The sequence below is a fragment of the Panthera leo genome, chromosome F3 (assembly GCF_018350215.1).
Source record: "Panthera leo isolate Ple1 chromosome F3, P.leo_Ple1_pat1.1, whole genome shotgun sequence".
In the NCBI taxonomy this organism is placed as follows: Eukaryota; Metazoa; Chordata; class Mammalia; order Carnivora; family Felidae; genus Panthera; species Panthera leo.
In genome coordinates this window covers 18,931,225-18,943,750 of record NC_056696.1, presented here as the reverse complement: position 1 = coordinate 18,943,750, position 12,526 = coordinate 18,931,225, and the positions used below count along the sequence as shown (strand labels likewise).

The window sequence follows — 12,526 nt, the reverse complement described above, 5'->3', positions numbered from 1 at the left end:
AACTCACAGTTCATGAGTTTGAGCCCCACATCGGGCTCACTGCTGTCAGCGTGGAGCCCACTTTGGATCCTCTGTCCCCCTCTCTATCTGCCCTTTCCCCCACCCCCCATCTCTCTCTCTCTCTCTCAAAAATAAGCAAAACATTCTTAAAAATATTTTCAAAAATCCATCTTTAAAAAAATACCTACCATGGGGAGACTTTTAATTAAGTCCTCGGTAAGAAACAAACTAGATTTTCTCCTATACCACATAATTTATGATAGGGAAAGTATGGCTACTAGTTACTGAGTGAAAGGAGTTTCCTTTTTCTGAAAGCTTTTTGTTTGTTTTGTTTGTTCAGAAAAGCCTTCTTTTTCTGAAACCCTTTATTGAGCCATTGGCACAAGGCAGGCAGGGGAGGGGGGTGCATTATTTCCTGCCATCTTCACCTCAACACTGATGTGGCCATTATCTTCAACTTACCAAGGAGACCCAAAGAGCTACATAACTTGCCTGAGGTTACTCAGCTGAAAAAAAAAGGGGCTGACTGGGATTTGAAGCCCAGCAGGACTCTCTTCAGAGCCTTTCCTCTTAAAGGGTGCCGCGAGGCTTTTGTTCTTTCTGATCAGCAGAAAGGCTCCCGGTTTCCCTAGGTCTGGGAATGTTCTAGGAGTGTTCGTGCACACAGAGCCCGGGAAGGAGAAGGCAGACAGACTACAATGATAGTAATAGCTAATATGTATTGAGTTTTATGTTTTTAAAATAAATTTACCAAACCTTATGCTTAATTACTTAATTAATCAATTTAGTCCCCACACAAGCCCTATCAGATAGGTATTATTATTACTGTCTTTGTTTTACAGATGAGAAAGACCGAGGCGGAGAAAGAAACCTTCCCAGCATCACACAGGTAATAAATGTCTGGACTGGGGACCAGCCCAGGCAGTTTCTCCTAGAGCCACAATCATAAATTCCCAACCGTCCTGATGAGGATGTTCTGCCCACAGTTGGATTTGGGCGACACGCGTAACACTTGGGAAGCTCCCAACACTTACTTTCAAGGAAAACAGTAATTAGGGCAGAGATATTTTTATGTATTTATTTTTAATGTTTATTTAAAAAATTTTTGAGAGAGACAGAGCAGGGGAGGGGCAGAGAGAGAGGGAGACAGAGAATCTGAGGCAGGCTCCTCGCTGTGAGCACAGGGCCCAACGCAGTGCTCGAACTCAGGAACTGTGAGATCATGACCTGAGCCGAAGTCAGACACTTAACCGACTGAGCCACCCAGGCGCCCCCAGGGCAGAGATTCTTTTAAAAAGCACCTAAGGGGGGTGCCTGGGTGGTTCACTCTATTAAGCATCCGACTTCAGCTCAGGTCATGATCTCATGGTTCGTGAGTTCGAGCCCCACGTCTGGCTCTGTGCTGACAGTTCAGAGCCTGGGGTCTGCTTCAGATTCTGTCTCTCTCTCTCTCTCTCTCTCTCTCTCTCTCTGCCCCTCCCCCACTTGGCTCTCTCTCTCTCTCAAAAATAAATAAACATTTTAAAAAATCTAAAAATTAAAAAATATAAACAAACAAACAAATAAAAAGCCCCTAAGTGAGGCTGATGGGAACTCCTATGGGAAAGAATATTTTTACAGAAAGCACACCTGGTCAACCTGTCTGCCTGGAGAATACACCTGTGCAGGTAAAGAGAGATTATACAGAAAAACAAACACAACAAGCAATGGACAACCGGAAGATCTTAATATTATTTCCAAAACAATGGTCTGGGATTTACAAGTGAAAGCTCGAGGGCAGAGAGAACTGCAAAGACCCAGAAACAACCCAGCTTACCTCCTGACTTTACCCTCGGCACTCGGCTTGGCGTAGTAGCCTGGTTTGCATTCGTATCTACAGACGGAGCCCACGTCATGGTTGCCCTGGAGGCAGTGAGGCAAGAGCAGGCTGGCATTCGGGATTACAGGGGGTGCGTCACACTCCAACTTGCAGTAGGCTTCCGGGAGGGACCAGAGCCCGTCTTCAAGACAAGTCAGCCATGGGTTCAGTCCTGACCCCAGGAAAGAAAAGCACAGGATGCTCAGGGCAGAGTCTGGAAACCAACGCTCAGCAGAAAAGAACAAAAACCTGTCAAACTGTCGGTGTTCTCAGGAAGTCACATAATTCTTTGTTGAGAATCGTCTCTAACATCTCGGGTCCAGTGTTCATGCTATCTCTCTTTCCCCCACTGAGCATCTCCTGTGATCTCCTACACAGAACGGAGGTCAGGTAGGTATTTTCTGACCAGAGTGGAAGAATAGCTATCGGCCAAATCATTACCTCCCTTCCCAACTACAAATAACAAAAATATATTAGTGGCAGTATCGTGGAAAGCATAATAATAATCAGAGAAGACACCTTGGGAGGGCTTATATGCCAGGCACTGTTCTAAGCATTTTACGACACTTGCATAAACTTCACACCTGAAGCAACCCGCTGAAATAGATACCATCATTATCTCTTACTTTGCAGGTGGGGAAATTGAGTTCAGGTAACTTGCCAGAGCGGCAGACACAGGGTTTGAACTCGGGTAGTTTGGATGCAGAGTTCTGTACATAAACACCACACTCTATGCCCCAGGGCCATTCATGGTCCCTCCAAATGCAATCCATGAACTTCCCACAGTAACATCACGAATGCATCTCAGACCTACTAAATCAGGCTCTGGCAGCATTAGGCCCAGGAAGTTGCATTTGTAACAAGCCTCCTGGGTCCTTGTTAGGCACACCAAAGGCTGAGAAGAGGTGAAGAGTAAGTGCGGGGTCAGAGCAGGCTCTCTCCCATCTTCAGCTCTTACTTTCAGCACAGCCAGGGGCGATTCCTGCAACTCTGTTCTTACCTATACAATAGAACTAAAAGCACCTGACGCAGAGGAAGGTTGTAAATGTTAAGTAAAAAATGTGCATCGTAAAGCGTTTCTTAATTATTAATGTGATCAGGCAACTGTTACTCAGCTTGTTTCCAGAGGACATACAACCAAATAAAAACAGGGAAGTCTAAGTGTCTTTCATTAATGAGACTTGAGACAGGGCATCTTTCCATGTCATCGGGACAAAGAAAAGCGTTGCCCTTTGGGACTTTGGTGGTGTTATCAGGAGAGGGTGGCACAGCAGAGAAAATGGGAAGAGTACTAGGGTGGAAGAAAGACCCCCCCACAGAACCCCCAAAGAGTGAGAGGCTGAAGAGGACTTGCGTTCGGTTCCTGCTTGGCTGACAATACCTTGGAGCTTGGCTGGTGGGACACAGGAGATTGAACAGCGCTTCAGAAAGTCTGTTCCCTCTGAGCAGGAGAAGTTTGCGTAGTTCACCAAAGATGGGTCGGGAATGCCACAATCAAGGGGCATGCAGCTCACAGCCCGGTCCCAGTGCCCAGAGGAACAGGTGAGCAGAATTTCCTTCTGGAAACGGAGAATTTTCCTCCATCAAGGTCACATGAAAAGGCTTATCAAAGCAGTTTCCAAGCTTTGGAAGAGTCCCGGTGATTACTGGTGCAAACATTCACAACGGACCAAATTATTTTGCCTCGCTCCCCCTTCGTGCCCTATTGGCTTTGATACAGTCTCACAATAGCCAGGTGGGCGGCTGCTGACCACCCCTGTTAGTGTAAGAGGATCATGAAGTGGAGACACTCCTCCCACCCAACTCGTGGCTTCCCCCCATGGGCTCCTGGATCCACTCTGTGCCCTCCTCCGCCGTGTTCTGTGCCCCTGTGGGTTTCATTCCTCTGACTGTTCTTGGCCCCAACACCTAGCACACTCAGGTGGGAGACTGCAGAGCCAGGAAGGAAAGAGAGGTCAGGGTGCTCATTCTTCCTGCTCCCTCTCTAGGGCATTACTGCCCGCCGGCTTTGTCCTCTGGTGGCCCTCTCCATCCTCTCCTGCACTCTCTTCCTGTGGGTTCTGTTGACTGCTCCCTGCAGTCGACTCTTCAGGCCTATAGGTGATGTCACCCCGTCACCCTGGGACTCTGCACCATATCCTTATGATTTCCCCGCACCCTGCCTTCATAGGTAGTCTCTGTATTAAAGTCTCTCACACTGCCCCCTTCAGAGCACGTCATCCAGCTCCTGCTGACACCCTGGAGGGTGAGCCAATCGATAATGCTATGAACGTACGTATCTCTGCTGGGCAGAGTATCCAAGAACGGCCAAGAATTAATGCCCACAAGGTACCTTCCAAACCTGTGGTTAAACTGGAGAGATTCCAGTTCCCTGAGCCCGTCATGTTTGTTGGGTGGCCCTAGGGTTCATCCTCACTAAATAAATGAAGAGACATTTCTTGAGCCCCTGGAAAGGGCCAGGCTCTGTGTAGGTTGGGATACACAAGACACCCTCAAGGACCTCATCGTCTAGCAGCACGGCAAATCACAGGCTGAAACAACGGCTCAGAAAACCAAAGAGGAAGTATGGAATGAAAGAAAGAGAGAGAGAGAGAGAGGAAGGGACGAAAGGCAACAAGGAAGGAAAATGCAAGAGATAACATTTTTATATGTTACAGCCTACTCCCTCCTCTAACGATTTGAAGAACACGCTACAAAGGATGCGAACGACAAAACGAAAGAAGGAGCAAATGGGGACCAAGAAGAGAGAAAATATAAAAATATAAAAGGAGACAGCCCTCTCATATCTAGGTGCTTGTTTTGTGGCGGGGAGATGGCACGTGGGGGCGGGGCTAGAGGAGGAAGCGCCCCTCTGTGAGCAGGAGGTTAAGTGTCTGCAGGGAGGTTCCCAGAGGTGGGGGCCCAGGAACTGGCCTATGAAGGATGAGCAGGACTTCCCAGCAGCAGAGGGGTAGAGGAGAAGAGAGAGTCCAGAGTGAAGAGAACAGAATGAGCAGAAACCAAGAGGCCTGGAAGTTCACGGCTTGTTTGGGAAAGAGCACAGCCGTCCCTCCAGCCAATGGGTTACCACAGGTCAGAGAGAGAGCGGGGAGATTCTGCGGCTCAGCAGCCATGCTGCCAGGAGACCACAGTGGCAGTAAAGCCAAAGGTACAATGACTGGTGAAAGCACCTGTCACCCCTGACACTCGCTCCTGGCCAGCTGCTCCTCCCTCTTCCCAGTGCTTCCCTGTTGCCTGCCAGAAGGACCCAAGTCAAAGCCAGACACATTTTTCTGTTTAGTTTCAGTTCTTGTGTCAACAAAAAGCAAATATTCCCCACTGTCTTGTGTTCACGAGCCGGGATCGTAGAATTTCCTCAGTGGGGCCAGCTTCGGGTGACAGGAGCTGTGTTTGCTGACTCCACCATATGGTTGGCAAAGGTGAGCTCCCACCTTCCTCCTCCCAACCCAGACCCTGCCCCTCACACACTGATCGCAGCCTGGAAGCCTGTCTCAAACCACAACAATCACAGCATCTGTCTCAAACTCTGCCTATATTGCCTGGTTTTTCTCCTGGCTTCGCCTTCATTAAATATTGCCCATTTTGTCTTGACTTTGCTCCTAACTTTAACACATTGCAAACACTGTCTTTTCTTCTCTCCCCCTCTTTACCTATCACACAAATGTATTTAATCCCTACTCAATTCCTTTGCATTCCCTCTATCTTTTTTAGTGTGAGTTAAGCTGGGTTAAGAATAGGTAATAAGAGCTCTGCCTTTCTGACCAAAGCATCATGGACCGAGGAGTTGGTGCCTCAAGGTATATTAAAACTGTTTCTCTATGAAGAACCTAAACCATCTGAAGCCAACTCTTGTGTATTTAAATTCAGACTATCTCTAAGCAAGTGAGGGTTTTCCGTGAATCTACAACCTACTAAGTAGTCAATTGGTACAAAAGGCAAAAGATTCCAATCTTGGGCACCACTGACACCTGACCACCAGGCTTGCATCCATTTTTTCCTGATCATACCATGGCTTTCTGGTCCTCTCCTCAAGCACCATTATCTTTTCCCTAATGCATCCTTTGTCTCATATTATGGTCATGGTTTTCTAATGGTTGATTTCAAGTTTAAAGATCCCTCTGCAGAGTATTGAAAGCTCCCTAAAGGAAAGATGGAAAACAGAAGTCTTAGTTGAGAATACATTATCATGCTCATAGTCATGGCAGCTTAACAGAGTGCTGTGTGCCTATCATTTAGCTAGAAGCTTTTAAATTTTTTAAAATGTTTAGTTATTTATCTTGAGAGAAAGAACAAGTTGGGGAGGGGCAGAGAGGGAAGGAGTGAGAGAGAATCCCAAGCTCCTTGCTGTCAGCACAGAGCCTGACATGGGGCTCGAACCCACGAACTGTGAGATCACGACCTGAGCTGAAATCAAGAATCAGGCACTTAACCAGTCGAGCCACGCAGGCGCCCCTTAGCTAGAAGCTTTTAAATTATTTCCCATCAGTCATCATTATAACTCAGTGACATAAATACTTCTGTCCTCATTATTTCACAAACATGGAAGAAAGCTTGTTTTTACCAAAAATTATACAACTAATAAACAGTGGAGCCAAAATTTCATTCTGCGATTGTCACATGAGCCACGCTCTTAACTAACATGTTCTACTCCCTCCAAATGCTGGAAATGGTTAATACGGTACCTTGCAGACAGTGGAAAATTAGGTAAAAGGTAGAACCATGATATAACCCCCACCTCAGTAACACAGGGAAGAAAATCAGACTCTTTCTCCAACCTTCTTGTAAGGAGGTCCGGGGGTCAAACCATGAGCCACAGACAAGCTGATTACAACCTATCTTATTTACAAATTGTGGACAAGTCTAAGGTGTAGCATTCTCATCTTGAAGTCAAAAGTGGGACCATAATTTCTGACGGGAAGACAGAAACAAGGAAGGAGGATGGGATAAGTATCCCTACCTACTGTCTGCGCGAGAGAAACCGGCACCCTAGTTGATGAGAACTGCACGTGCTCTTATATACCTTGCATTTCTGTGAAGCTGTGCTCTCCTTGCTTGTTAGAATCCTCACCTTTCCTTCCAAATGATTTTAAAACACCTGCCTTTCCCCAATTCAGCCCGGGGAAGGAGTGTAGGTACCCTCCCTCCCCAGGAGCTTGGTCTCGATGACCATGGGTTTTCAACTCACCTGCACGGGCCTGAGGTATTGCCCACTGCTGGCCTGAAGGGCAAACCCCCTTTGACAGGTGATAGCACACTTCATGTGACCTGGGCCACCAGAGGTACAGTTCACCATATCCGCATGATCAAGCAGCAATGGCGCACAGCTGCCCTGCTCCCCACAGGGCCGGTGGACACAGCTGGGGATGACAGAAACAAAAGCATCTTAGACTGACTCCAAACCAGAGGGCGACAGCAAAGACTCTGCAGCTTCCCGTCTGGAAAGTGCCTCCAAACCAAAGAGAACGATTTTTCTCCAGACCCAACACTGAACTCATCACCTCCTTCCGTATGACCTGGAACCGTGTGACATAAAATGAAAAAGAACGATAATCAGCTAACGGGTCACGAATGATTAAACGACTTCCTACGGCTCTTCCAGGAGGACAAAATGGTGACAGGACGAGGTGGGGAATGTATCCCAAGAGCTCCGGATGGCATCAGAAATGGGTAGATTAGAGAGCAATCCTCGAAATGTTTAACCACCGGTACCACTGGGTCCCAAACAATCAGAGCAGACCCAGATCAGGAGCGGATCCTGGGGGCCCCTGGTTGTGTCACACGCTGACCTTTCAGTTGTTTGATTACAGATGGATTCCAGAGGGCCCTACATGAAAGGTCTGGGGTATCTGAGATGGCAGAAAAGGAAACATTTATTCACTGATTGGTGTGGAAATATTTTTGACAACTGTAGCCATAGCACTACCCTCCACTGAACGTCCACACCGGCTAATGAGAAACGGAGCCCATGACAGGAAGAGGAAACTCACACATACTAAATCCCTGCCTTGTGCCTGACGTTGTGCTAGGTGCTTCGGGGACATCATCTCAGCAGAGCAGGACCACTGCCTAGGGCTCTAGGGCCAATCAACCAAGAATGGGTGACAGAGCTTAACTCCCCAGGTTCAGGGTGACTCAGTCTGGACCATAACAGCAGCAAGAGCAAAACGAGCATTGCCCTCTTCCCACGGCAGCAGTGTAGAGATGAAAAATTAGGGCATGGCCCCATACTGTCTGACTTTGGATCCTGGATCCGCCACTTACTACCTGTGTGCTTTGGTTGAGTTATTCATTCCCCAGTGTTTCAGCTCCTTCCCTCATAAGAGGAGGATCATAAAGGCACATATCCCACAGGGTGTTATGGTTCCCAGGCTAAATCCCCTTACTGCTCCACTGCTGATGGCCCAAGTCCCACCCTCAGTGGCTTGTTTTCTGTTAGCAATCCATACTTTTTGGTTTTCCCATTTCTGTAGCTTTGCTCAAACTGTCGAGATTTCTAAAAGGACTTTCTTCTCCAAGAAGTCCCTTCAGGCATTTTCCTCCTGTGAACCTCCCAGGGAAATTTTAAAAATAATTTCCCTCTAACACTCCTATTACTCTATCCTATATTATAGTCATGTACGCATCTGCTTATTCTTTAATTTTTCCATCCTTGGATCTACAAGGCAATTAGGATCTGAGTATCTCCTAAGTGCTCAAACTCCCAACGAGATTATGACCTTCTCGAAGACAAATTCCGACTCTGACCCATTTTTATATTCACCATATACCTTGCGGTAGCAAACACAATAAAAGCTGGCTGACTTAAATGTGTTCGCACAGCAAAGTCAGTCAATGGCTACTAAAATGGGTAATTTGTTAAATTTTCAAATGACAGACGGGAATCCGAAACACAAAAGTATTATCATCAAACAGTCATTCAACCATCTTGCCCCTATTCATTCATTCACCAATCAACATCTACTGCACACTTACTGTTGGCAAGGTATTCGTTTGAGTACCGGGGGTACAATAAGTATCATGCCCCGAAGGAAATCATAGTCTAGTTGAGGTGACCAACTCGATATTTTCCTATATTTTCTTGTTCATGATGTTGTTGTCAGTGGTGTCAAATATTATTAGTTGAAAGGATACTGTGACTCTCATCATCGTTAATTTGCTCTACCTAGAATTCTGTTATGGTCAATGGTCCTAGAATTCTGTTAACAGCCAATGACTTTATTAAAAAGCTGGAAAATACAAGAAAGTGAAAAATTAAAGGTCACTGAATATGCACATACCACCTTGAAATAAATGAGAATTGATTTTAAAAGCACTAATCCAAGGGGTGCCTGGGTGGCTCAGTTGGTTGAGCGTCATCTGGCTCTTGGTTTCAGCTCAGGTCATGATCTCATGGTTCATGAGTTCGAGCCCCACATCAGGCTCTGTGCTGACAGCATGGAGCCTGCTTGGGATTCTCTCTCTCCCTCTCTCTGCCCTTCCCCTGCCCACGCTGTCTCTCTCTCTCTCAAAATAAATAAATAAAACTTAAAAACCAAAAAAAGCACTAATCCAAAAAGGATGGATTTGATCTGAATATGCAAAAGTTGCTGCCTCTTATCTTGTACCCCTAGGATTTAAGTCATATGTCAGTGACATTCTTTATCTATGCTTATTACGTATAGGATAGAGGTATTAGAGTTGAGTGGTATGAAAGAAACTTTTTTAATCCTCTGAGTCCTGAGCATTCCCTTCAGTGGTATGGTTTCCCTCAGATTCATTCCATGGAGCGTGGTGGAGGGAGGAATATATGAATTAGGGGGTAGGGACTGTTAACTCTCAACATAAATTCTCCCAAATCCAGTGCTGATAATTGGGTATGCAGTACAGGAAATAAATCTTTGTCCCCGAGTCTTTATTGACCTCTCTGGATGAGGGATCTGAAACCTGACCATCCTCCATGGGATGAGATCAATACACCTCATTAGTGATGCTACAGAGCTCCAAGTTTCATAGATGCTGCTGCATTCCTTGATGTCCACAAGAAAGTAATATTTCTTCAGCCTGGTAAACAGAGAGTACTAGAAAACAGAGTCATTAACAGTTCTGGTTCCTGTCAGCTTGTTGCCAGGAAATTAATGTGAAATAGCACGTGCTGTTTGTCACTGACTCCAGCCAATTAATTAATCCGTGTCATCGTTGAGGACAAATGCGTGCCGAGATAAGACACAGAGCAAATACTCTGAATGAGCCTCCTTCTGTCAAGATGGGGTTCCGTTCACCGCTGTTGCTAGGCTACCGGTGTAAGAAGTCCTTCCAGCACTGGCAGCAAAGGAGGAAGAGTGAGACGGAAGAGGGGAGCACAGAAGAGGGGGAAAGTGTGGCATGAAATAAGACCAAGAAAAAAAAAAGGCACCAAACCCAGACCTGTTTATGAAGTGAGAAATGGTTTTAGGGCAGCTGCTGCAAATTCCTTCACTAGCTTACATTTCCATTTGCTTCCTTTTTAAGGAATTTGTTTTATGAGGACGGTGTTTGTCAGGTCGTTAGCTTCTGATGGCATCTGGTACCAATTGTAGAATTCTCTCCCCTGCACCCCAACCCCCCCCCCCTTTCGTGTTTCTCTTCCACCGCAAACACTGCTTTTCCGAGTGGAGCTGCGTCCTCCATTTTCCCGCCCTCCCCATACCTTCTCCTTTCCACCTAGCGCTACACGAGCTCTCCTCTCAGAAGGATAATGCTAAGAGTCAAAACGGTTTGTCTTAAAACTTCCTAGGAGCTTTCTTCTTCTGGTCTTTGGACAAATGCTAACGAAAGTGGCAGGGGCGAAATCTTACAATGCCCCAGAGAGGTGGGAAGTTAGGTGTTTATCTTGGTTTGACACACAAGGAAAATTAAGCTGCTCAGGAGACTGGCCAGGGGCCACACAGCGAGTCAGAGGAAAACCCTCGGGCTGGAGCTCAGAGCCCTGGCTCTCTGGCCAGCCTAGACCACGAGGCCATCTCCCAGGGGGATGTGGCTGCTCTCCTGTTGCCTTCTTCTGAATTCAGGAGCTAGCAGCATTGGCCAGGGAGAGCCAAGAAGCTCCTCACCTCAGCAGGGCAGTCAGGGGCAAATATAGAATATTCCATGGTCCATCTTAGCTTCCAGACGTTTTCTTTTTAAATGACAGCAAATCAAGTTGTCAATATTTGTCCAGCTGCCGCCATCTGCGAGATGACCTGCTTTGCATGTTTCCTCCTTTGGCAACAGCTCCTCAGCCTTCCACCCATTTTTTCCAGATCTTTCCCCATACCCCATCACAATGTGTTCTCAGTAAGGATATGATGAGCCCACCCAGATGTGATTCACAGGTACTTCCACATTAACAGGAGATAAAGTTTTAAGTCAAAGGGATGAGTTTTTCATGATGGAATTTTAAGTCGATAGGCCCTTAAAAATCACACTTTCTAGATGACCACCTACCCATAACTCTAGCTTTGTTTTTTTGTCTCTCCATTTCTCTGATAAGCCTTCACTCTCTCCCTTCTGGTCCTCACTCCCCAAGGTCATTGTGTTGGAGCATTTTAAAAAATGTTTTCAGGGGTGCCTGGGTGGCTCAGTCGGTTAAGCGGCCGACTTCAGCTCAGGTGATGATCTCGCGGTCCGTGGGTTCGAGCCCCGCGTCGGGCTCTGTGCTGACAGCTTAGAGCCTGGAGCCTGTTTCAGATTCTGTGTCTCCCTCTTTCTCTGACCCTCCCCTGTTCATGCTCTCTCTCTCTGTCTCAAAAATAAATAAATGTTAAAAAAAATTTTTTTTTAAATGCTTTCAGTGAGGAATCCCTGTACAATATGTACCTTTACTCTGGGCTATCTTCCTCTTGTACGTAACCTGCTCGTGGGCACCCAGGCGCAATCCTAATACCATCCTACTGCAGTGATGTGGGTGCTTCCTTTGTTGGTTGGGTCTGTGAGTGACGCCGGTACCTGAGAAACTTCTGTCAGCAGTTTCGTGAAGGAGCGGCCCGCAGGAGGCAGGCCTCAATCGTGGTTGTACATCCGGCTTGTTTGAGCAGCTTTCAAAACACAGATACCCAGGCTTTGTCCTCTGGAGATTTTGATTCTCAAGGCTTGTGGTGGCATTTTAGCATCTGTGACTTTATAAGTTGCGCAGCGTTTGCTGCTCACCAGGAACGAAAACCGGCGCCACAAAGGTCTGGTATGTGTAACCCGAATGATATGTCAGTAAATTCCAGAAGCCAAGACTATAACATAACAAGGCCAATTCCAGGAGGAGAACCTGGTCCCACTGCTTGATTATTACATGTCAATGTATTAAGTACATATTGTCGTGTAGAAGCCATAAGATAGATCAAAAGTATGCAACACTTTTCCTGTTCTGAAGAAGCTTTCAATATAGCTGATGAGAGAATAATAAAATCATGTGTTACTGATTATAAATTCAAGGCTGTTTCAGAGAAAGTTTTATCATTGCATATGATTTGACCTCAGTGAAGGACTAGAATTTGGAAAGGCGAAAGATATTCTGGAAAGTTACCTCCAATGCTTGACAAACAGAACACAGGCAAGGTAGCACTCTCAGTGCTTTGACAAAATCTCCATTTCCTACCGACCACTGAGAGCTGCAGAAAATTCATTATATGTGGGTCTCCCAAGTTATAACTAACAAATTTAGAGAACCTTTAGTGAAAG

The 12,526-nt window shown here is 46.3% G+C and overlaps 1 protein-coding gene across 2 annotated transcripts in view; it reads right to left on the bottom strand.

The window, feature by feature from the left end:
* Positions 1 to 12,526, bottom strand: part of PAPPA2 (pappalysin 2) — a 269,518-nt gene that overhangs the window by 78,598 nt on the left and 178,394 nt on the right. The window contains exons 14-16 of one of the 2 annotated variants that reach the window (XM_042925583.1): positions 7,044 to 7,215; positions 3,240 to 3,417; positions 1,817 to 2,030 (exon numbers count right to left, since the gene is read on the bottom strand). In XM_042925583.1, the coding sequence (XP_042781517.1) occupies positions 1,817 to 2,030; positions 3,240 to 3,417; positions 7,044 to 7,215 (564 nt within the window). The remainder of the gene's footprint in view (positions 1 to 1,816; positions 2,031 to 3,239; positions 3,418 to 7,043; positions 7,216 to 12,526) is intronic. The other variant, XM_042925584.1, reaches the window with a different exon arrangement.